The sequence below is a fragment of the Thunnus albacares genome, chromosome 9, assembly GCF_914725855.1.
Source record: "Thunnus albacares chromosome 9, fThuAlb1.1, whole genome shotgun sequence".
Classification (NCBI taxonomy): Eukaryota; Metazoa; Chordata; class Actinopteri; order Scombriformes; family Scombridae; genus Thunnus; species Thunnus albacares.
This window is the reverse complement of record NC_058114.1, coordinates 21,471,466-21,496,524: the sequence shown is the minus strand read 5'-3', so window position 1 is coordinate 21,496,524 and position 25,059 is coordinate 21,471,466. Positions and strand designations below refer to the sequence as shown.

The 25,059-nt window shown below is 40.4% G+C and overlaps 3 protein-coding genes across 3 annotated transcripts; 1 reads left to right on the top strand and 2 right to left on the bottom strand.

The window, feature by feature from the left end:
* Nucleotides 1-1,052: 1,052 nt before the first annotated feature.
* lmx1a (LIM homeobox transcription factor 1, alpha) lies at nucleotides 1,053-12,096 on the top strand. The gene is made up of 9 exons (XM_044361812.1): nucleotides 1,053-1,538; nucleotides 1,644-1,680; nucleotides 2,046-2,226; nucleotides 8,002-8,222; nucleotides 8,474-8,649; nucleotides 9,591-9,668; nucleotides 10,047-10,131; nucleotides 10,493-10,672; nucleotides 11,423-12,096. Exons 1-9 carry the CDS (start codon nucleotides 1,428-1,430, stop codon nucleotides 11,563-11,565), a joined length of 1,212 nt encoding a protein of 403 aa, XP_044217747.1. The 5' UTR covers nucleotides 1,053-1,427; the 3' UTR covers nucleotides 11,566-12,096.
* Nucleotides 12,097-13,703: 1,607 nt separating this feature from the next.
* LOC122988908 (selectin P) lies at nucleotides 13,704-19,298 on the bottom strand. Its single transcript, XM_044361571.1, has 15 exons — nucleotides 19,211-19,298; nucleotides 19,048-19,126; nucleotides 18,576-18,962; nucleotides 18,376-18,483; nucleotides 18,094-18,279; nucleotides 17,818-18,003; nucleotides 17,114-17,299; nucleotides 16,803-16,988; nucleotides 16,440-16,625; nucleotides 16,149-16,334; nucleotides 15,817-16,002; nucleotides 15,375-15,563; nucleotides 15,098-15,286; nucleotides 14,190-14,312; nucleotides 13,704-14,092 (listed from the first exon to the last, which is right to left on the bottom strand). The coding sequence occupies exons 1-15, from the start codon at nucleotides 19,211-19,213 to the stop codon at nucleotides 14,028-14,030; spliced, it is 2,445 nt and encodes an 814-aa protein (XP_044217506.1). The 5' UTR covers nucleotides 19,214-19,298; the 3' UTR covers nucleotides 13,704-14,027.
* A 242-nt stretch (nucleotides 19,299-19,540) lies between these two features.
* Nucleotides 19,541-23,626, bottom strand: LOC122989310 (L-selectin-like). Its single transcript, XM_044362107.1, has 9 exons — nucleotides 23,540-23,626; nucleotides 23,390-23,452; nucleotides 22,815-23,210; nucleotides 22,632-22,736; nucleotides 21,205-21,381; nucleotides 20,850-21,026; nucleotides 20,540-20,629; nucleotides 20,422-20,443; nucleotides 19,541-20,203 (listed from the first exon to the last, which is right to left on the bottom strand). The coding sequence occupies exons 2-9, from the start codon at nucleotides 23,415-23,417 to the stop codon at nucleotides 20,158-20,160; spliced, it is 1,041 nt and encodes a 346-aa protein (XP_044218042.1). The 5' UTR covers nucleotides 23,418-23,452; nucleotides 23,540-23,626; the 3' UTR covers nucleotides 19,541-20,157.
* Between the last annotated feature and the right edge of the window lie 1,433 nt (nucleotides 23,627-25,059).

Here is a 25,059-nt window from a genome sequence, read left to right as displayed (position 1 = left end):
AACTAAAACACTTCAAGGGACATTATTATAGGGTTTAGTTCAGGAGACACAAGAAATACATTACAGGACATTATTGAATCAACAATATAAATCATTTTTAATAGGAGACCAACATGTCTTGATACATATCTCTTATGTCAAATCTAATCAATCTTGGCAGCTCACGTTGTACATTTTTCTTTTGATATTTCACAGGCAAAAACAGTTGAGAAGCACTTTTTGGGGGTTTTAGGGTGACTGAATCGACTGTTGTAAGGCCACTAGATGGCGTCCACGGAGTGTCCACATGACAAGACAGATGCTTCATGGCATGTTTGATTTCCATCTATCTGCAGATTCCAACATCCTCCTCCTCATGGCCTCTGTCAGTTACAGGCCTCAACATCGGGGAAGCACATTTCATCACAAACAACCTGCGATGGTGTAAAGACGCCACATGGGAACGTAAATGTACAGAGGAAAAAAATATATATACAGTATATATTGAATATAGTGGAGTCTGACTGATAAAGCTGATATTTACTTATCACAGATATCATTATCAGCATATATGATACAGTTGATATGTTACAATCGATTGTAGTACTGAAATGTTTAAGATATGTTTTAAGTATTTTAGAAACATTGTTGCAAAAATGTTTGTTAATATTAGGCTATGTGTTTATGTTAAAAAAAAAAGTAGGCCTACATTGAAAAATTATAAAAATCAGGCGATATGTATATACACATTGATATTTGTTTTTATTAGCTCTCAAATATCAATATCGGCCTTAAAATATATTTTTATCTCTTTTTCCGAATAATGACCATTGACAGATTATAAAATAGAAACCTAATCAAATAAAAACTGATGAATAGATACAATGATTTAGTTTATAGCACTTTTATATAATTATTTTATCATTTTTGATTTCTACCTTCTCTTCTATGACATCTATCTATCTATCTATCTATCTATCTATCTATCTATCTATCTATCTATCTATCTATCTATCTATCTATCTATCTATCTATCTATCTGTCTAACAAACGGGAAATGTATGTATCAATGACCTTTTAACCTGCACTTTACTTGCTGAACACTATATGCATTATTGGTTTGGTAATGAAAGAATGTGCGTCTCTGGTAACTTTGTGGCATTCAGCATGTGGGGGAGAGAGCGAGAGAAAGAGAGACAGAGACTGAGAGAGACAGAAAGAGGGAGGGGGAGAGAGAGGTAACCTGCACCTGCACATGGAGGAAGTCTCTCTCTCTCTCTCTCTCTCTCTCTCTCTCTCTCTCTCTCTCTCTCTCTCTCTCTCTCTCTCTCTGTCTGTCTGTCTCTCTCTCCCCCTTTCTCTTTCCCGTTCACTTCTAATAGGATAATTGATAGATAGCCTAAATCGTCGATAAGTGAGGTCGTCGGAAGCTCTGAGGAGAAACTTTGATGCGCTGCTCTTCGCTCGTAGCGGCAAGTTGCAGCCGGACTTTGAGCACCGGAGATGCTCTGAGAGGATCTGAGTTAAACACTCTTCTACCGCCAGCTCACATTTTACAGGTATGGACTTCACCTTCTTAAAAATGTGAACTTTAATGAGCTATTTTAAATTTTGTTTCACATATTCATTGGTGAAAAATATATTTGACAATGGGTTTTTTTTAGAGGACTGCAATGGTGGATGGGCCGGCAATATCTCTGGGTAGGTGAATTTGATTTATTTTATTATAGCCTATGATTCATCTTTACTTAATATTTAGAACCAATTTGTGTTTTTAATTTCCTTTGTGATACTGTATTTTTAGTACAATTTTAGGCACGTGATCACTAAACGAACTTTCGTCAAATTAAACAAGTCAAAAATAATTAATGTCTCAAAATACATGACTGACTTTTAAATAAACAAACTGCATATTTATACCCACTTTTCCCTCATATTACATTGAGTTAAAGTGTTGATGTCCCTCCATTAAACTTTGTTCAGTTTGTCTCAGTTTGTCAAATCAGCCAATATTTCAGCTGCTGATTGGAAAAGTGTTCTAATTGAAGGATTTCCCATCACTGCAGATATGGATCAGAGGGCCGTGTGTGCAGGATGCCACCGGCCGATCAGAGACAGATTCCTGCTCAGAGTCACTGACGGCCTCTGGCATGAGGAGTGTGTGCGGTGCGCGGCGTGCGGGGACGCGCTGACCAACTCTTGCTTTCTGCGGGACCGCAAACTTTACTGCAAGCGGGACTATGCGGAGTGAGTGATCACCTCTAACTCTTTATGGTTGTTTTGCTTCCTCGTGATGTCACAGCTGAAATCATTAAACACTTAAAATTACAAATTAGCCTGCGTTTCAGCTCTGACCATTCTCAGTTTCATCTTTGCTTTGCAACTCAATATAAAGAGATGTTCTAGTTTGTAGATAGTATATTAAATCTGTTTTACATTTTAAATTTAAATTATCCTCAGATGATCTCCATTCAGAAATAGCAATTCATCTACAGTAAAATAAGACTGGAAAACCAGTTTATTTTTTATGAGCTTCCAAGATCATGTGACCATGATTCATGTCTCATTTAACTCACTGATTGAAGATAATTTAGTTAAATTTTGGTGAAAAGTAACTTTTTTGTTTGTTTTTGCAATTTTCATCATTGCTTGTGATGAAAATTTATGCAGGTGTATCATTATCAGATTTTTTCTTTCTAGGTCTATATTTTTGCAGTTATATATAGTTTCATGTTATTCATGTAAATGGGAATACATCCATTTGTACTTTACAATCACTCTCATTTTTGTTTTATCATATTTTGTTATAGGCTTTTTAAAAATATATATTTTATGGCTTGAGATCAAAAAGCGTAGTGTATTAAACCAATTTTGTCCATGTCCAGGATCTGACCTTGGCTAAGAATGTGTGTGTTTGTGTGTATGTATGTGTGTGTGTGTGTGTGTGTGTTTGTGTGTGTGTGTGTGTGTGTGTGTGTGTGTGTGTGTGTGTGTGTGTGTGTGTGCATTTCTGCATTTCTGCTAAACACTCACAAAGAAACAAAGAAACAAAGAGAGCAGATTTTTCTGCGCATTAACCTGCTGGCCTCTGTTCCTTACTGTTGGAACATTTAAACTGTACGGCACACTGTTATGTGTATGTGCACGTATGGTGTAAGCTGACTTCCAGGGAACTTGGCACAGTCCACTAAGAGAACAAGGTGACTGTAGGAGGGAGGGGTGGCGATGGAGCTGGAATGTGAGAACACTATTGCACTATAGTGTACATCCAGACACACACACACACACACACAAACAAAAAAACACGATCACACCTTCACACACACATACACCACCACACAACCAGGGGTAGAGCTCAACTGACACATTGTCAAAATGTGTTAAAATTTCGAGGCCCATTGGCGTGGCAACTGCAAGCTGGGGACAACATATGGTCTCGCCAATGAGTCGGTACCCCACCCCCCCCCCACCCTCGCCACCCTTCCCCAAACTCCTACCATCACCCATTGCTTGGCTCCCTCCTATCCACCCACCGACTCATCCTCTCATCCTTCCTCCAAAACATGCTCTCACCTAAACAAGAGCCAAGATAAAAACTGCCCACCCCGACAGGCAGCAGCTCACATTATTTCTGAACAATTTAGTGATGGTCATTCTGCCAAGCAAACAGGGAAACAAGAGGATGTTACACTCTCACTCGTTGGTCCAAACTTCTTCTCATCACCATCATGTCAACTAAAATGACATTTGCAAGCACAGTATTTGTCAGTAGAACAGTTAAATATGCTGTCTTTATGATGACCAAGCACTAATATGAGCATATTAAGTGGTATTTTAATGGATAAATGGAAATCAGAGTGGATTCTTGTAAAACCACACAATTCAAAGTGCTTAGTGGGATCAGTGGAGATAATAGCAGTTGGCTAAAACACAGAGAAATGAGCAGGTTTGAGAGGTAATTAGGGGAGTAGAGCCATATGTCAGAAGGTCTGGCGCATCCCTTCAAGAGAGGTGCTGAGGATGGTGTGAACTTATTTTGGTGGACAGTGCGCTCCATGAGCCCTGGCGCTATGTGCTGTGGCATCTGGAAAGCTCTGCTCACAGCAGCCTCTGTGTGGAGCAATGGGGCAACGCCCAGCCGACCGTAAGATATCTGACCTGACCAATTAGCAGGAGGCCTGGTGCCAAAGCTCCACCTCTGAGGTCTCACGTCTCCACCTCCCTGTTCGCCCCTATTTTCCCCCCACCTCGCTGTGCTGTCTGGGGTTATGGCACCTTATAACACATGAGCACCACTGTTGTCCATGATGAGGGTTTTAAAACTGAGCCAGTGATTCTCTCGCCGTGCGTTTTTTTGGTCCAGGACTAGTGTGAAGCCAGCTCAGAAGTGACAAATTATTCCATACTGTGACAACATTTGTCTACCACATGCTGTATCTTCTGTCTGAAGCTCGCCTTGTTTTTTGTTATTGCTCCTGTGGTAAATCCGTGGTCTGTTCATGGAAGCTATAAGACAATAATGCCAGTATTCGAATCACCTGAGCAAACTGGACAACTAGTACAGGATCGCCAAATTATTTTGTATGTCATGACTATTGTATAGATTTATGCCAGAACATGTAGATGGTTCATAGAGAAAAATATGCCAACATGGCAGGAAGGAAGAACATCAAACAAACAAGATAAACAACCAATGGATTTTTTAATATAGTCTGACTCAAAGTAAAAAAAAAAAACAACAGCCTGCATTCAGTAAACTAAATAGCATCAGGATGATATCACATACAGATATAAAGGAAAAAAGATAAAAATGTGTTAAAGGTTTTCACACTCTGAAATGAAAATAGGTTCAGTCAAATTAATAAGATTTTTACAATAAACAGACCCAGATTGGGATCTTGAAGCACTCTGTGAAGTACTGATCTTTTTGACATGCTTGTTGTCCAGTACTGGTTGAGTCATTCTAAAAATGTTCATGAAGACTATTTGTTTGCATGAATGTACAGTATATCAATTACTTGACCTGTGTAACTTCAGCAATTTTGAAATCATGCAATACACCAGAACATAAATATAGGGAATAACGTGATTCAGAGCATCAATAACTGAGTCAGTCCTTTTTCTGACCAAATTTCTTAATAGCAGAATCTGTTAAAAGAGTCATGAAAGTCATTGACCATATTCATCAGATTTATAAAAACTCCTTTATCATCTCAGCTCAAGCTTTTTTGAATTAAGTTATTCGTTAATAAGATTCACAGTTGACAATCTAATTAATATAATACACTCTTAGTAAATTAATACATTTGTCTTTTCATATTTCTCATATGAGTCAACATTAAAAGGTGACACTTACAATAAGTAATTAACTTTTTTTTTTTAACGTAGTAAAAAACTGTTGTGTTCATGATGAGATTTATGTGTAGATAACCCACTTCCAAAATAAAATGAAATATCTTGGATTATTAATAAATTATATTATTGACTTCCTTGTACAGTCTAAATAAGTCTGTTTGCCTGACCTCTAGCAGGTGGACACGCAGTACACACAATAGACTGTACTGTAATTTAATGAAGCAGTATGCAAATTCCTGTCTGACAATGTGATATTTAGGCTGGTTAGACTGTCAGTAGATTTAGATTGCCTAAATGGCTCAGTGGACAGGTGGACCGGACAGCAGATTGATCGTCAGATCAGTGTGTCAAAATACATCAGTGTGACTGGTGGTACACTTGACCCGTAGATCTGTATCTGACACACAGTCCCTGATGGTGTGTGTTCGGCAAAGGATCCAGGTTAACCTGATCCAGAAACAGGATCTGTCTCTCTGCATGTCCGCTAGACCAGCGGTCTGTATGCCTGACTGCCAAAAGTCAGCACTGAAGTCAGGGCAAGAACAACGTGTGTGTGTGTGTGTGTGAGTACATTTCTGCTAAACACTCATCTTGTTATACAGTGCATCTACCTTGAGAGAGGCTGTGTCAGAGCGCTGGATGTTGCTGACTTATTTCTCTGTAATGATCTTGTCACTAATTGCCGTGCCTAAATCCAGCATGACTGAGTGTTCCCGCTCAGCTGGCAGGGCCTCTGGGCCAATCATGTCAACGGAAACTCTGAAATATTAAACACCTTGAGCTGCTCCATAAGTATTGGAGGTACTCTTACCTTTGCATTAACAACGCTTAAGAGTACTCGGTATAATAAGACAAACTGGAAAATGGAAAAGCAATTCTCCGAACATGAACATTAATGTTTCTTCTTCACTGACGTCAAGCATTAGCATTATATTGAGAAATTAAATCAAGTAGCTACTTTGCTGCATCACAGAAACCCAGAAAGATTCCGGGTATTTTCTCTGCCACACTTCCTTTAAAACATTTCGTTGATGCATCCTCTGTTGCCACAGGAATGCACATACCACAGACGGCATGTTGGCCATATTAAAGCGCATACCGTTGAGGCCGTGGGGCAGACAGCTCGGATGGGTCAAGCAGACCGGCTGACCCTCCTGAGCTTCTCGGAATGGGTTTTACCGTTTCCCCAGCGACCCCACAGCAAGAGGTCCCAGCAATGTTTGGCTTTGGGATGTTGCAGCTCTGGACCTTTTGACAGGGATGTCTCAACCTGGGTGTTTGCTTTATGTTTAGTCTGAGTTTTTGTTTGCTTGTAAATATTGGACTGAATTACCATCTTATATATATTCAAAAGGAAGTCAAATGCAATGTTTGTTTCATTTGAAAGTTAACTTTAAGGTGACTTTAAAGAAAATGATAATATTTTATGCATATATTAACTTTTGTAACAGGATCTGTGAATGAAAAAGCCTGTGATTGTGTGCATTTGCACCATCTTATTATTCCCATCTCCTTTCTGATAGACATAATGATAAATGTCTGAGAGGGATCTGCTAAAAACAGGGGCATAAAATATCTAAATGAACAGTTTAATTTTTAATTAAAATGACTGGAAAAATAACATTTGTTTCACTTTTTTAACCATAAAACATCTACGACTGCTGCAGTTTTTGCACTGGGACACATAGCCTGGACAAGTATCTGTATGTGTCCCAATAAATACCAAATGTCTATTTTTTAAGTTTTTATATCATAATTTGTTCAAGACTAGCCTACAACACTTGTTCTGAGCAATATGTAACCAAACTTTACATCATTCCAGTTCATTTTTTCATCTTCACCCAGTTACTCCTAGTTTTTTCCAGTGGCTACAAAGTATCAGTAATGGGCCACATGCAGTATCTTTTACGTGAAAACAAGAAAAAGGGGAAAAAAGCTGTCACTTTCTCATGCCTCTGTGCTGATGGTCTGGTGACCCAGTCAGGTCTGGAGACAACGGCAGCTCCAGAATGATGACGCATCATCCTGCGTGACAGACCCAAAATGCCGTGGTGCCAGCCAGCGGACAATGGTCCTGCTGCTTGGGGGCTGGCTCTGTCTTTGTCCCGCTCTGGTTAAGCAGACTTAGGGATAATTCCACGGATAATTCCAAGGACCAGCGGCTCAGCCTCTCCCACCGGGAGATCTGATTCCCCCCCTCTGCCTGGAGCCATGGCCTGCCGAGAGCTTTTCTGCTGCCTCCCCAGGAGCACAGCCTCGGACACGGCAGCCGGAGCCACGGCAACAGTCTCTGAGGCTAAGCCCACCAGTCCTGGTTGCCAGGCGCTAAGACGCACACCCGCCACGCTAAGGGTATGTGTCTGAGTGGCCGGGGCAGGGGGAGGAAGAGGAGGAGGAGGAGAGGGGAGAAGTCAGGGTGAGGGGAAGAGGCTGGCAGTCTTTCTGAGTGACAGCTCGACTCAGCAACATTCCCCAAGCTTTTTTTTTTTCTCATGGAGTCCCTTCTTATTTAGGTGTGAGGGCTCCTTGAGTTTGTATTTAAGCTCCAGTCAGCCAAACAAAAGCATTACTACCCTCTGTTTACTGAACTCTCACACTTTCTATTTCCTCCCTTGCCCCCCCCCCCCCCCCCCCCCCAATCCCCTACCCTCCTGTCCCTCTGTGCAGTCTGTTTGCGGTGCGTTGTGGGGGCTGTGCGGAGGCCATCTCTCCTGCAGAGCTGGTGATGCGTGCAGGGGCCGCTGTGTTCCACCTGCGCTGCTTCACCTGCAGCGTGTGTTCCTGCCGCCTGCAGACTGGAGACCGCTGCGTCCTCAGGGAGGGACAGTTACTGTGTGCCAGAGAGGACTACCACCAGTGTCTGGCCAGCCCGACTTCCTCTGACACAGGTATAGGCAGTGTACAGTATGTGTGTGTCTGTTAAAACATGTATACACACACCGTGGGTTTATTGTTATTGTTTGCTGTTTTTTTTAAATTAATTTCTGCTACGAAGCTACAAATACAAAGACAATACAATGCGGTGTCAAGATATTTGAAGATAGAGATAAAAGTCACAAAATAACTAAATAAATCAGGCTCTTTATTCTGCATGGGTGAGTGAATATTTGCTATTCAAAAAATGTCTGCCCACCTCTAGGTAAAAGTGATGACGATGAAGAAGAGGAGGAGGAATCTCGGAAGGTTACTGGCAGACGAATTAGATCAGAAGACCTGGAGAGCAAACGTCCCAAAAGGCCTCGCACTATTTTGACCACTCAACAAAGACGGATCTTTAAAGCCTCCTTTGAGGTCTCATCCAAGCCTTGCCGAAAGGTAGAGTGTTTATCCTGCATTCACCAAACTGTCTGAGGGTGCAGTGTGATGTGTGTGTGGATATAGACAGTGGTGGAATAAGTACTCAGATCCTTTATTTAAGTAAAAGTACCAGTACAGCAATGTAAAAATACTCCATTACAAGTAAAAGTACTACATAAAAATTCCTGATTAAGTAAAAAAGTACAAGTATTAGCACAAAATGTAGCTAAAGTATTGCAGTAAAAGTAGTGGTTTGGTCCCTCTGACTGATATATTATTATATACACATATAATGACATCATTGAATTATTAATACTGAAGCATCACGGTGTAAGCAGCATGTTACTGTTGTAGCTGCTGGAGGTGGAGCTACTTTACATACTGTTAGCTAGTTTAGTCCAGTGGTTCCCAACTCAGGGGTCAGGCCCCTCCAAAGGGTCACCAGATAAATCTGAGGGGTCGTTAGATGATTAATGGGAGAGGAAAGAAAAAAAACAAAAACAAAGTTCTGATACACAAATCTGTTTTCAGTTTTTGGACAATTTCTCTAATCTTTGATTTTTGGTGAAATATTGGATCAATTGAACATTTATTGAAATAAAACGATGTGAGAAGTTTAGAGGAAAAAATCACAATTTGGTGGAGCTGCTAACAACTCATAGATATCTGAAATGTGACCCTGACTACACAGTGCTTTTTGTAAGACGTCAAAAGCCAAAAAGGTTGGAAACCACTGGTTTCATCTTTAACAATGTGTAGTGGAAAGTAGTCTGTTATTTTCCCCAAAATACCCTACTTTCCTCCTTGTTTGAGGTGGATAGGTGAAGTGATACTGATTTTTTTTTTTTTTTTACCTTCAACTGACCTCTGTCTTTCTATTTTCCTTTTTTTTTTTTTTACCCTCCCTTCCTTTCTTTCTTTCTTTCTTTCTTTCTCTTGCCCCTGAATCTTAATCCAAGGTAAGGGAGACCTTGGCAGCAGAGACTGGTCTGAGTGTTCGGGTTGTGCAGGTCTGGTTCCAGAACCAAAGAGCCAAAGTAATACAAAGTGCACACACACACACACATGCACACACACACACACACACACACACACACACACAGAGTCATATGCGCTGCTAATAAAAGGACTCTTTCTGCACCGTGTTTGTATGCCAGAATGGAAATCAGCCTGGTTATCTCCTCATACAGGAAACTGATGACATCTCACTGCAAGATCACTGTAGATTAAACCCCATATTTCCTCACAAAGTGGGCTCATGTGTGGTTTCCCTCCTCCACTGAAAGATGTCCTTTACCTCACTGTTAATACTTTGCAATTGAATGAACACACTCATATGCCTGGGTGGCAGAGGGACTGTGGAGTGAAAGGGAATGTTACAGTAGGCCTGTTTGTGAGCTTTGATGTCTTTTTAGATGAAGAAACTGGCCAGGAGACAGCAGCAGCAGCAGGAACAGCAGCAGACTCAGGAGCAGCGTGAACATCCATCACATCACACAGGTATTGTACTGTCGAAAAGTGTTTAAATACACGTGCATAATACACTGCATTACTCAGTGTAGTTTGTATATAGTTAAATGTACCCATTCCTTCTCAGTTAAGGGAATCAATTTTCAAAGTAAGAAAATGCTACGTATGTGCACTAAATTTTGATCCAAGATGTTTTCAACATTTTTTGAGTCTCTTTCAGTAGACAAAAGTAACAAAATGAAGCTTTAAAAGATTACTGATAGAAAATTTTAAGTTTTGAAAGCAACAAAAGTCAGTTAATAGAGAGCATGAAGGTAGCACAGGGAACAAACACTCACCAAAACAAAGACATAAACAGACACCAGTAAGCATGATCTCCTTTGCTCCACAGCGCCCTCTGGTGGCGGTTTGACCTCTGAGCTGGAGCATCTGGGGTCCTCCTATTCCCACATTCAGCAGCAGCAGCAGCAGATGGGACTCACCACAGTGGAGCAGCAGGACTATGACATGGACCCCTTCAGACAGGGCCTGACCCCACCTCAGATGCCAGGGGATCACATGCACCCCTACGGTAAAGACCTCAGTGCTGTCAAACTGTGATTGAGAGTCACATGTTTACAAAGCCTCTGTGTGACTACAGTAATTCTGAGAAAAAACACAAAATTACAAATGATTTAAAGGTTTTTATTTTTGAGGAACTGACATCAGTCATGACATTATTATTTTAAATGCACAACAGTAGTTTATTTACTTATTTATTTGGATCCCAGTTAGCTTAGTATAGTAGTTTTTTCCTGGGGTTAAATGCGTTTTTAATCTTGTCCTGAAGTATAGCTCATGTTTACTTTTTAGTATGGAGCCAGTTGAAAGGTTTATTTGTAAAACATAGTTGATTTATGGGGAAAAATGTCTAAAATGTTGCTAATGATGGGTAAGCAAAGGTCAGAAAACATCCTTAAATGTACTTGTATGCACACAATAATTTTACAACTGGAATAGAAGATATTTCAGTTTGCATGAAACTCTCAGGCAATTGTCAAAAGACTTTCCATTTGTTCAAAATTATTTCAAAGGTAATCATGTACCAGGGATTTTACACAATAAACAGAAAATAACCACAAAATTACATTAAAATATAATATAACTTCATACAATAGAACCACAAAAAATGATCTGAATTTACAACCTCTTGCAACAAAAATGGAACATTATATAAAATTATATTTGTCCACACATTCACAGTGCAAACCACTATAAAATTTCTTTACAACTCCACCAAATTATATTTTTACTCAACCCAATATATGTGTGTCTGTTTTAGGTTACAAGGGCATGTACGGTGACATGGACCATGACCCTTTGTGTCACGTGGCTGACAGCGACTGCCTGTCTCTGGGTGACTCCTCTCTACTCACCCCCATTGACCGCCTCTACTCCATGCAGGACTCATACTTCACCTCCTGAAAGTTGCACAGCAGACTCAGTGAGAAGCAGTTCATCTCCCTCACTCAGCATCGCATTCTGGTCGCATTATTTATCTGTCTGGACCATGCACAAGGTAGTCGAGGAAGTGGGTGCAAAATTACTACTAAGGGGACGTGGGTACACTGTGATACCATGCAATATACTGTAAATCAGTGGTAATCAGGCACCTCCATATAAACATAATTACACTACTGCCTCTTATGCTTTACAACCCCACTGTACAACACAGGCTCTTAAAAAGTCTCCTGTGTATGCATGATACTGTCAGACCTCTCTCACTATGTTTGAATGTTAGAGATTATAATTGCATTTTAATGTAAATAGCTGTTTGAGTGTGTATTTGTATTTATTCTCACATTGTGTGTATGCTGTTCATTTTGAATGAATCGACAATGATCAATAAATAATGGTTATGGTACAGTGAATCAGTCCAGTATGAAGTGTGGCATTGTAAGTATAAAGCTCAGACAGATTAGTCATGAAGATGGGGTATTCATGCTGAGGGTTAGAGCCGGGTCAGTCCATCCTCAGTCCTTATCAGTCCAATCTAGGTGACGGGTCAGCGAGGCATCTTCCCCTGGCTGTTGGGTGGATCATCAGATTGTAAATGCTGGGCTATGACAGCAGTATGGGTCAGTGGCAGGTAAGCATCACATCCACGCCGACATCATCAACGCTCACATTGTGCTCCTCACGGTCAAAGGCCCTCGCTGCATTTTTCTTCCTTTTCCTTCCTCCAATCAAAGAGGACGGGAGGGAGAGGACCACCCAGGCACTGTGCCCAGCAGGAATGCACCGATCCTGGGGAGGGAGGTTGAGAAAACCCAGGGAGGGGGCTCCATACAACGGAGGGGCTGAAAGCTGTGTCAGGGGAGAATGCCCAGGGTGACACGGAGATATGAAGCCCCACTATATGGAGTGCCTCCTTGCCCCAGCCATGAACCCTCTCCTGGACCCATCTCATATTTCCCACTATGAAATCAGACCTTTCAGAGCAGAGAGCGCAAGTCAATGGTCAGGAACAATCTAACTGTCTGTCACCGTGGTATGCTACTGCCAACCAGAGCTAAAGAAGTGTGCAGCAGAGTATACTGTGTGTGTGTGTGTTTCTTTGAGTCTGTTTTTGTATCTGTGTCTGTATCTGTTCTAAGTGTCTGTTGGCATGTGTGCACACTCATGTGTTAGGAGGAACAACACTCTTTGTTGTACGGACTAAAGTATCATGATGCATTTCCCTGTATCTTTAGAGGTAGAGGAAGGGAGAAAAGCCAGACTTAAATATCAGGGAAGGAAGCCAAGGTGGTCACCTGCGGGGCCTTTTCCCTTCTTGTGTGCAAGTCTGTGTGCAGTTGGCACGAATATATGGTTGCCAGCAGCAGTGGGTGGGATGTGAAAAATAATCAAACCGTGATCATACGGTCACAGCAGGTAGCAATAACCTCATTATTATTCTGACGGTAGCCAAACAGTTTCCTGTCAACAGTTCGGTTATTTATTACACCCTTCATGCCAACCACAGGCCACAAACCCTCTGTCTTTTAACCACTATAATTGGCTTCATGCTGTTGCAGCGCCAAAACAGATGCACATGCTTTGCTGAAGATACTCTATTGGCCATTTGCAGCACATATTTAAAGTCTGGGGACATATTTCTTGCGCATTATTGGCACAGATAGAGACCATTCTATATAATGGACAGTCACACAGTAAATTAGGAAAGTAAAAAGTATTTCATCTATAATATGAAAGGTCTTATATTTTGAGTGGGTGGTTAAGTGCCCAGTGTGACACACTGAGCAGAGACGGATAATAGATCACCTCCTCACCACTCAGAGCTTTCTGGCCACTAAATGTGCTAAACTGACAGTGTGGCTGTTTGGCAATCTCAGAGGTTTTCTGCCACTCTGCCCCAATTGACTCCACAGAGTTAGTTCCTATGGAGGAGGTCAAATGTGGGTAAACTGACCCCATACTGTACCGCTTGACACTTAACATTGTTGAAAAGACTGCCAAACACTGGGGTGCCCTCATGTGCCGAGAGGTTCAGGGCGCTGACCAGTGAACTGCAGCTGGATGTGCAGTATTGGTGAGTCAGCTGATGATTCAGGGGCATACAATGGGGTTTATGAGTTTATTGACATTAAGAAAAAAAGTAATATACAAGCAGGAAATAAAACAAAAGCTATACACAACCTATACTATATGTGCATCAAGCATGGTTCTAGTTTTATTAATAACAAAAGTTTAAAGTATTCATCTAAAAATTCAGCAATTGCAATTCTTAAGGATCTGCTTACTTGAAATTAAACTCAATCCAACTGTGATCCTTATATATATTGATATCATTACTAGCAAGCTTCATATAATAAAAGCAAGCTCAAAAGTATTTGAGATTATTTGCTGCAGAAGTAAAAACACAAAACAAACAAACAAAAAATCCATCAAAACTCAAATGCTGGATTGTCTCTCTCCTCCCATGTTGGCACATCAGAGATGTTCTTATTTCCTGGACAGATCAGAGGTTAGGAATACACAGTTTGTGCAACACAGTTAACTGTATATTAATTTGTGTAGTGGTGCAGCTTCATTACAGTCGGTCTCACCTCTTTTTGTGAATTGTCTCCTTATCAACAAAGCCAGTCCTATCAGGGCAAGTGGCACGACAGCAGCAGCTGCCCCTACACCAGTGTACATCAGCATGGCGGCCCCCACAGGCATTCCCTCCTCTGGAACACAGGAAAATCACTGTCAATATAAACTTCTCCCTTTTTTGTTTTATTTTCACCGCATGTTTCTTCATCAGCAGATTATTCATCATTATTTTGTAATATATATTTTTAGCCACACTGCATGGCTCTAGGTCCACCACTTTGGTCCAGACTGAAATGTCTCAACAACTATTGGCTGTATTGCCATGAAATATTGTACAGATTTCCTGACTTTTATATCACCATGAGGTTCACATTTCATTTTTCTGTGAAATGTCTCAAAAACTGTTGGATGGATTGCCATGAAATTTGGTACACACATTTATGGTGTACCAAAGGATGAATTGTAATCACTTTGGTGTTCACCTGATCACCATCAGGACAAAATTTCAATTAGTCTAATACTTTGGTTTATGACCAAATACCTGCAAAACTGATAACATTACCACCAGCCTCAGCTGTATTTTGTGTTTGTGCTACTTACAAAAAGCAAATATTAGACATTAGTATGCTATCATGCTAAATTAAAATGGGGAACATGGTTACCATTACACCTGCTTAACATCAGTATGCTCGTATTGTAAATATGTTGACGTTCATATTTAGTACAAAGCCCTAAGTACAGAGTCATTAGCATGGCTGCAGACTCTTATTGTTGTTTTAGATAGCCTATTCATCAATCCTTTAATAAATCAATAACCACGACTACTGTCATATAGCACACAAAGACTACTCCAATCAAAGATAACTGTATTTTTATTCAGTCAGTAAAAGAAGCACTATAATTCCAAAAATTGAGTTACCTGTGCAGGTAGGAAGTGTGTCATTCCAAAACCCAGTGGAGGAGCAAAACAGCACCCCTGTGCCGTTCAGAAGATACCCTTCTTTACAGGTGAAAAGACACTTGGAGCCAAAGCTGAAATTCCCCAGGGGATGGGAGCACTTCATAGACAGAGGTAAAGACAAGGCACGGATGGTCTCACACTGTACCGCTGGAAAGGACAGAAATTGTAATAAGATCAGCTGTTAAAATAACAGTGGCTAGTAAGTTTATGGTAATGCTGGGCAGTGGGAACTCACGCTGGCAGGTGGGTAGGTCCTGACTCCAGTGGCCTGAGGTGTTGCATGTCATAGCTGATGTTCCTCTCATCCAGAAACCCCTATTGCATTCAAAGTCACAGTGGGAACCATAACTGAAAGGGGAGTATGCATGGCTGCAGTTCATGCTCCCATGTTGTGGAGCCTTGGCCAGTAGGGGGCATGGGCGTGCTGTAGATAACATTAAACATAAAATATGACCATCAGCTTCACATCAAATAATCCTCATCATCTGAATCAAAGTGGAAAAGAAGAGTATTTCCTACAAGGCCAAACCCTTCTTATGGGTTAATGGCATAGCTGTGCTAATTAAGCTACCAGTGAATGTTTGCACTAATATAAACACACATTTTAAACACACATTTATAGTAATGAGTGGAAGGAATATATTTCAAGTGCAACTCTCTTTTATGTGACTTATTACCCAGACAGCGGGGTATTTCTGTGCTCCACGTGCCCACGGAGGTACACTCTGTCTCAGCAGTTCCATTCATGACAAAACCCTGCTCACACGTTGAGTTGCACTGAGAGCCAAAACTGAACACTCCATGGGGATCAACGCAGGCTAAGGAGCCATGAGCGGGAGAGTTCAGAGCGAGACATTTCTTAGCTGGAGGTGAACAGGGAAAAGGAGAGATATTCAAGAGCCATAGTGTACAGTGTAAAGAAGTACGGTCAAGGCATCTAAACCTTTAAATGAATTGCTCTTCTGTTGATTTATGATTAACAGATTATGATGCAGGGATTTTTTTTTACCCAAGCAACGTGGGATGTTTGTGCTCCATGTGCCCACAGACGTGCACTCTGTGTCAGCCGTCCCATTCAGGACAAAACCCCTCTCACAAGTTGATGTGCAATGAGAACCAAAACTGAACTCTCCATGTGGATCAGAGCAGACAAAGGAGCCATGAGGGGGAGAGGTCAGAGTGGGACATCTTTTAGCTGGAACAGAAAGAAGGAAACACCAGCAATATATTTCAGAGCTGCATGTGGTAAAGAGATACTGGAATGTAATCTTATCTTATGAAAATGTTTCTGTTTTCTTACCCAGGCAATGTGGGATGTCGGCACTCCACACGCTCAAGGAAGTGCACCCAGTTATAGCTGTTCCATTCAGGAGAAAACCCTCCTCACATGCTGACACACACTTAGAACCAAAACTGAAGGAACCATTTGGGTCAGAGCAAGATAAGGAGCCATGAGGGGGAGAATTGATAGGACGGCACCTCTTAGCTTGAAGACAAACAGACAGAGATTACTTACACTTGAAAAAGTGACTTCATTACTTGATGTTTAAGATGTTGTTTCCCTGAGCTGGATGAGCAATGAGAACAGAATGAGCAGCATTTATTCTGATTGTATATCTGCTTTCATACTTATCTACAGTCAGCAATTAGTGTGTACTCATACCCTGGCAGACAGGAAGTGCGTGACTCCAGTTGCCCTGTGACAAACATTTTGTCATGTTTGTGCCAATCAGATCAAATCCCTCTTCACACTGGACTGTGCACACTGAGCCATAGCTGTACACACTTAGAGGGTCTTGGCATTGCATGGTGCCATGGGGAGGAGCCTTTAGACTGTTGCACTGTACCGCTGTAAAAGAAGAAAGAGTCAATCATTGTCAGAGGAGTGAACATTTTTATATATTTTCGGGAAGCTTGGGTCACTTTCAGGGAGGTGTGAAAGCAATGACTATAAAAATCATAAAGGTTACAGACCTTTGCATGCAGGTGTAGGTTTGCTCCATTGTCCAGAGGCCAGACAAGTGATTGTGTTCTCTCCAGTCAGGTAGAAGCCTTCCTGGCAGGTGAAGTTACAGCCTGAGCCATAGGAGAAAGGCTCCACAGTGTCCACACATGTCATGTTGCCCGGTACAGGAAAGATAATGGGGGAGCACTTTTTCACTGTGGTGGGATACAGATATCAATCAGTCAGCTTGAACAGCTTTGTATTATGAATGCGCTTTTATAAACAGAGTGTGAGAATAAAGTAGTGGCATGAATAATAACGCTGACATAATTCATAGTCAAGGGAAACAGCAACTTATCACCCGCATTAAACCACAATGTTGTTTACCCAATGCAGAAATAAATGAGTGTGAAGTAAAGCGATAACAGATGTGACCTGGATCTGATCTGTGGTACAGTCTGGGTAGGATATGGCTACACACTGAGGCCAGCTAAATATTAGTAAAAGGTGACCATCAGTCTATTAAAGGAGTATTACAAAAAAGGAAGTCACAAGAAAAGTGACAGTTGCAGAGTATTAAGTAAGAGTATTTCAAAAATAACATTCACATAGGGCTTCACAGAAGAATCACAAAGAATTATTAAAATTGAAGCATCATTTTTTTTATCATGATAAAGCTTAAAACATCATTTGGTCTAATTTTACTATTCAAAGGTAATGACAATCACCTAACCTGTACATGTTGGGACACTGGCTGTCCACTGGCCTGTGTGGTCACATTGTGTATGGTCGTGTCCACTGAGCCCATAGCCTTCGTCACATCTGAACTCACAGGTGGAGTTGTAGCTATAAGGTGCAATAGGGTGGCTGCAGTTCATGTTACCTCCACTGGTGTTGTTCAGAACTGGACACTGTTGAACTATCTCAAGCAGTAAAAAATATTTTCTGTGTAACTTGGACATCTGAAAGAACAATTATTTTTACATTTATTGATACCCAGTGGCCATACCTTGACACAGAGGAACAGGGTGGTCCCAACGTCCACTAGCTTGGCACAGCAGTTGGGGCGCGCCTACCAATCGAAAGCCAAGTTCACAGTGGAAATGGCAGGAAGAGTTGAACTGACTGGACCCAAAGGGATGCAAACAGTTGTGAGAACCTTGTTCTAGATCTGGCAAGGGTTCGCATGAGATTGCTGACCCAAAGTATTGAAGAGAAAACAAATAAGTTATTTAACTTATCACGGAGAGAGCTCATGGCTTTTTTCAAGATTATGACAATGTTTGCTCACCCTCTTCACAGCGTGGTCCCTGGAAACCAGGATGGCACCGGCAGGTGTAGTTCCCTATGGTCTCCACACAGTCTGCATGGGCACTGCAGGAATCCTGTTTGCAAGAGACTAAATACATACAGAGAGATATCTCATATGCATATTATAGACATATTAGAGTCAGTAAATGTGTCCATGAAACAAAATAAAGTGTGTTTTACCAGTGTAGCAGACAGTTCCTTTCTTTTTTTTGCAATTCGCATTGTTCCATTTGGCCGTGTCGTTTGTCCTCCTGATGTATATCTCCACACAGTGGTCGCTTTCGACTAAATTTGGCTCCCCACGTGCCCAATTCTGTTCCTCTTCAGACACAGTCTTGTTGGTTCCTACCCAGATCCACTCTCCTGTCTTATTGAGGATGCCTGCCCAATAATAATTGCGGTGACTTGGCAGCATACTGTTGAGGAAGTCAGTCTCCTCCTGGTTCTGGATGATTACCATGTCTGTGAAGTGCTGCTGGCACCACTTGCGGGCCTCTTTCCATTCACGGTTTGGACTGATGCTGTAGTTGTACATCCATCCCTGTGCTCCTCCTCCACTGCTCAGGTCTAATATTAGATAAATATATATGATGAGACAAAATCGAACTGGTGAAGCAAAGAATTTGGTGTCTATAGGATTATGCAGACCTACCGTGGGCAAGTACAATCAATGCAGCTATCAGCACCCTGTGATGCAGGCTTTGTCTAACATTTACTGATTCTTGCAACATCTGAAAGAGAAAGATCATATATAAGAATGAATGTACAGTGTATGTATGTATAAATGTTCAACACTGATATTTTACAGGTCTTACCATATGATCTGTCTTTAGTCACTCAACGCGTGTCATTGCATTTACTCCACTTGGCTGAAGTTCACAAGCAAAATGGCATTAATTGTCCTTCAGTGAATGTGCCAATGTCAAATGTCGCAATATCACTTTTACCACAGCTTCCTCTCAGGAAGAAAACCACAACACCACCCATAAAACTCCAATCGGAAAACACACACATGGTCACACATCTACATGCATGCACACACTGCACATACACATATAACCACAGAGATACTCACAAATGGTGTTAACAATTTTATTTATTTAATCAAATGTAATCTTTAACAAAGAAGGAAAATACCACAGAAACACAACGCTAGTGTTATTAAATACAAATATTTTAAGTTAACATGTGCACTATCATGTATACACTTAATATCCAAGCAGTATATTAAATTTAAGCTTTAACATACAGTATACAGTATATTAGACAAAACAATTCACATACTGGCATATCCTGGTACATATAGCCTGTGCAGCCCGAAAAGGTTATTAATATTATAATTAGTTCACTAGTAGAGCTGCCATGATTAGTCGATTGACAGCAACAATTTTGATAAACGAAAAGTTGTTTAAGCAATTTTTAATTAAAAACACACAAAAATTTACTGGTTCCAGCTTTGTGGTTTTAACACTCCTCTGACAATAAAGTGGTTATTTTTGGGTTTTAGACTTTTGGTCGGAAAAAACAAGATATTTTGAAAAGTAACCATGGTCTCTGGGAACTTGTGATGGACATTTCTCACAATTTGCATTTTACACACTACACGAATAATTGATTAATCAAGAAAACAATCAGTAGATTCATTGACAATGAAAACAATGGTTAGTTGCAGCCCTGTGCACTAGTGCACTATGAACATGATTAAGTGCATGTGGCTGATTATAGATCTGTTTTAAAACATAAGCTAAGTTTCCAGTTGCCTTCATCCCTGAACCTCACTGGATGGACTTGTCACTTCTTCAGGCTGCCTGTGAATGAATAACATTGACATGATTTACTAGATAATATATATTACAGATACAGTAAAAAGAATTTGCATTTTAAAGGACAAAATCAATACACTTTTGAACAGCAATATACTGTACATTTTTTGTAAAAAAAATTAACTATGAAATGTCGAACATCAACATAGAGTACATAAAGGGTGGAGCTGCTTTGGACAAGTGCCAGAAATTTCAACACTGACCTTTCTTGAGCAAGTTTCTTTCCTGTGAGAAATGTACAGAGGAACAGATTATTGAGGTCTATTGCAATATGATTGCATTGCATCTCATTTCTGTGAAGTGTAATTGAGAAACACTGACTTTTTCTGCGCTTCATCCAGCAAAAACAGATGCAGCAGCAGGCAGTGAGGGCTCCACACCCAGCTACAGCCAACAGAGCTTGTTTATAGCCTGAGAAAATACAACACAGTTTTATCCTGAGTCATACAATACTTGTCAAAGTTATCCTTATTTCCTTAAAACAAGTTACTACTAGGGCCATTGCTGCTGCTGCCAATAATGATAACAATAACTTCCAGTTGAAGTAGAATCATTTGGACAGAGAAACAGCAAAACGTGTGCAATAAATTACTCTTGTTTAAAAGGTATTTAAATAACTTCAATTAATTACTTTCACAAATGGGCCTCGGGCCGCTCCAGGCACCAGTGATCCCACAGGTAACATTTGGTGAACCTATCATCAGGAAGCCCGGGTTGCATTTAAAATGGCAGGTTGAGTTGAATGTCTGGTTTCCTTCTGTGCAGTTATGGGATGCGTTAGATTGAGACAGAGGGGGGCATTCCACAGCTGAGGGCACACACAGGATGAGGTTTAACAGGGACACAGTTATGAAACGTCTATTGTGACAATATTGCACTTTTAGAGCACATAAATGCTGATGTAAGTATTTTGTGAGAGAAACAGAAAAACCTGTGCAATAAATTACTCTTGTTTAAAAGGTATTTAAATAACTTCAATTAATTACTTTCACAAATGGGCCTCGGGCCGCTCCAGGCACCAGTGATCCCACAGGTAACATTTGGTGAACCTATCATCAGGAAGCCCGGGTTGCATTTAAAATGGCAGGTTGAGTTGAATGTCTGGTTTCCTTCTGTGCAGTTATGGTATGCATTAGGTTGAGACAGAGGGGGGCATTCCACGGCTGGGGGCACACACAGGATGAGGTTTAACAGGGACACAGTTATGTAACGTCTATTGTGAAAACATTACACTTTTTAGAGCACATACATGCTGATGTAAGTATTTTGATCAGTATTTTGAATTTGATTCCCAGCCTGCATGGCACCAGGAAACAGAGGAAACAGATGCCATGCGTAAGATGACAAGTCAAATGTCATGTTCTGAAGAATCAGTACTATACAGAGGATATTCAGGAGGTGATTAAAAAAACTCATCAGAATGTGAATTTGTAAAATAATACAAAAACAGACCTGGTCTCATCTCTAACGAGTAACCCCTGATTTTGCTGACCATGATAGTTTTCATTTATGCTTCCACTTTAATTGTCTGGGAAAGGCTTCAAAAGGCTTCTAAGGGGATAAGAGCATCACAGACAACATCTAAGATTTTACTGGTGCCTTATGTTTACAGAAATAATCAACATGAACTACCTCTTGTTAATCTTAAACCTGTGATAATGGATTTTTTGCCACTTTGGGGGCAGATGAAACAGGCTGTGAAAACAACACTGACATTATCACCACCAATATGATACAACATGGTGAAGTTGTTGGCAATTAGTGTTAGCCTGTTTACACATCCAGCAGTCACAGAGCGAGATAAGCATTCATTTGGAATTGTATCTCTGGCCATCTGGTGAATGTAAGTCAAATATTTACTCTCCTTTTAGCTCTGTTTTTGGTCTCCACCAGTTCCTGAGGAAATGTGGTAAATCTGACAATGTTATTGTGAACTGCACATGAGCTGTGCGGGAAAAGAAAACTTGACAAACATGGCAACAGTAACTGAGGGGGGTTGAGCTTAGGGAATGGTAACATCTCTGTGGCTTCATCACTATTACATGCAAGTACTGTAGAAATATTGGTTACAGCCGCTTCAAAGAATAGGTTTGTGTTTTTTCAGGTCTATCGTAAAACAAAATTCACATGCACATATGTCCATTTGAAACAGCTTTTAGTCACCGTCATTGTACTTTTGAATGCTTTTTTTTTGTACAAAATGAGGACTGTTGATTTTTTACATTGGAATTACATCTCTTTACAGTCAGTATATTCAGGATGAACAATGACAGTGACCAAAAACTCTTTCATAGTATATATAGACATGTGAGTATTGTTTTAAGATAGGCTTGAAAAATGTGACCCTATCCTTTAAATAAACATTACCCATGGTATTAGTTGGTGACTTATTTTCAAATAGCTCTCTCCTTACCTGTTTGGCACCTGTCTCCCTTAAAGCCAGGATCGCAGTGGCATTTAATGTTTTCTATGGTCTCTTCGCATCTTCCTCTGCCACATATAGTTGTATTGCATTGGGCTGTCAAGAAAAGATGCAATATTAAAACAACCTCTCCCAGTTTTGAAACAACCTTCAAAAACAACCAGCTTTGAATACCTTTATAACACGCCGTGAATTTCTTATTGATGCATTTCTCATCATTCCATTTCCCTCGGTTTTCTCCTGAGTTGGTGTAGATCTCCACACAAAACTCGTTGCTGAAGTTGTTGTTGGGCTCGTTTGTTGCCCATGACTGCTCACCAATCCATGTGCTGTTATTCCCAACCCAGGTCCAAGTTTCATTCTTGTGGTTTTTTGTGATGCCAATCCAATAATATGGACTTTTAGTTTTGTTTGGCAGCAGGGAGACCAGATAGTCGTTCTCTTTTTGGTTTTGGATGACCACCATGTCTGTGTAATGCGTCTGGCACCACTGTCTTGCCTGGGTCCAATTCATGGGTGTGGGTGAGTAATGATATGTCCAACCTAAGGTAGTCTCAGCTAAGGGGCCACCTAATAGTATTAAATATAAAAAAATAAAAATATTATGAAAGAAAAAAATGTAAGGACTACTCATAATGTGATATTAAGCAGAATTGATTGACAGATAATCTTCATGTTCAAGTCTCATGCCAACAGATCAAAACCCAGCAAATATATATTTATGCCATATTGTTAATAGCAGTACTCACCAAGGAGGAGGATAAGTGTCCACTTCATTTTTAGTGAGTGACCTACAAACACCTGCTGTCTGTCTAAAGAAAAATAATCAGAAGGCAAAATAGTAATGCATATAACAAATTCATTATGGAAAGTAAATGAATAAGAACCTGCTTACTTACCTAGAATTGGTATTGTATTATATTAATGAAATTGTTTCCAAATCCTTGTTTTTCTAATCATATCAAACATAAAACATTACACCACCGCGGTACAGCACGTGGTTTGCTGCAAGCAGGGGCCAGTGTCAGGCTTTTATATTTGTCTAGGCCATTCAGCACAATTATCATAGAATACATGGATGTTTACTGTACAGACTTAATGTAGGTGTTGATAGATTAGCTGAATGACTTAATGACTTGTTAAACTTGAACAGACATTCTGGGAAATGCCATGTTTCTGGTAAAGGTGGGCAAAAATTAAACAAAATTTAAAATGAAAGTAAAGCACAGTGAGGGTCACCCAAAGAAATGATCACCCCAAAAAAGAGTTTAAAAGGGATAATTTTGCAACTTAATTACATGTTCTGGGTCACTTTTGCTGCTTTTTTATTGTCTTTACTTGAACACAATTTGGGTTTCAGAGCACACCAGGATACTGGGATAGACACTATTTATTGAGGAATTACATTAAAAAACAAATGGAGCGAACTACGCCTTTCGCACATTGCTTCATCAGATTCGCTCTGTGCTTGATTGCTCAATAGAGGGTCAAACCAGTTCACACACAGCATCTCATTTTCTAATACAAATGCAAAAAAGGTAAACAACAGGCCATGATTACACCTTACAAAATCAGACATAAACATACATTCCCATAAGACTCATATCCACAGATAATGAGATGCAGTTATCCCATCTCTAATATCACAGAGGATGAGTACATCCATGCACACCTTTACATAAAATACCATATATCATAGAGTACAAAATACAAGACTTTACTCATAATAGGTACTGTACAAAATACATAATACATTTCAAAATAAACATTACATCATAATACATCTCAAAAATAGGGAGAGAATACTATTACAGACTGGATATTCCTGTCTTAATGGAGGAGGGGAGGGAACACTTTTTTGACTTTCTGTAACTTGCCCTGCATCAGCCGGCACCCAGGAGAGAGGCATTGCTGTGCACGGGGTGTTTTCATCTTTTTTTCAACAATTTGGGTTTATTGAAATCATCTTTTTCTTTAAAATACTGACTAAAACCACTTGTAGCTTGTGACTAGTGTTTCAGTATCCTATTTGGCGGTTTTTAGTGACACTGCTGCTCTGCATTCTGACATGTTGAGAGCTAACGCTGTCACCTTCACTCTCATGATGTAAGATATTGGATCTATTTCTGCCTCCTTCAAAATGCTGACATAGAAGACTCTGAAACAAATGATGATGAACTGTAAAACAGATTACTCCTGTGATATTCCCCTTCCTCACCCACATATCTTTTACTATCCTGTTATGACCCCTGTAATGAGGGTGACAGAGACAGACAAGAGGTCTGTATTGTAGTTGGAAAAGGTCCTTCCTGGACCCCTGAAAAAACACAATGTCCTGCAAAGTCAGGAGGAATGTCACTACTCAAAGTGTGGGAATGGGTTGTTGTGTGTGTGGAGCTGAACCCTTGTATGGGTGAAT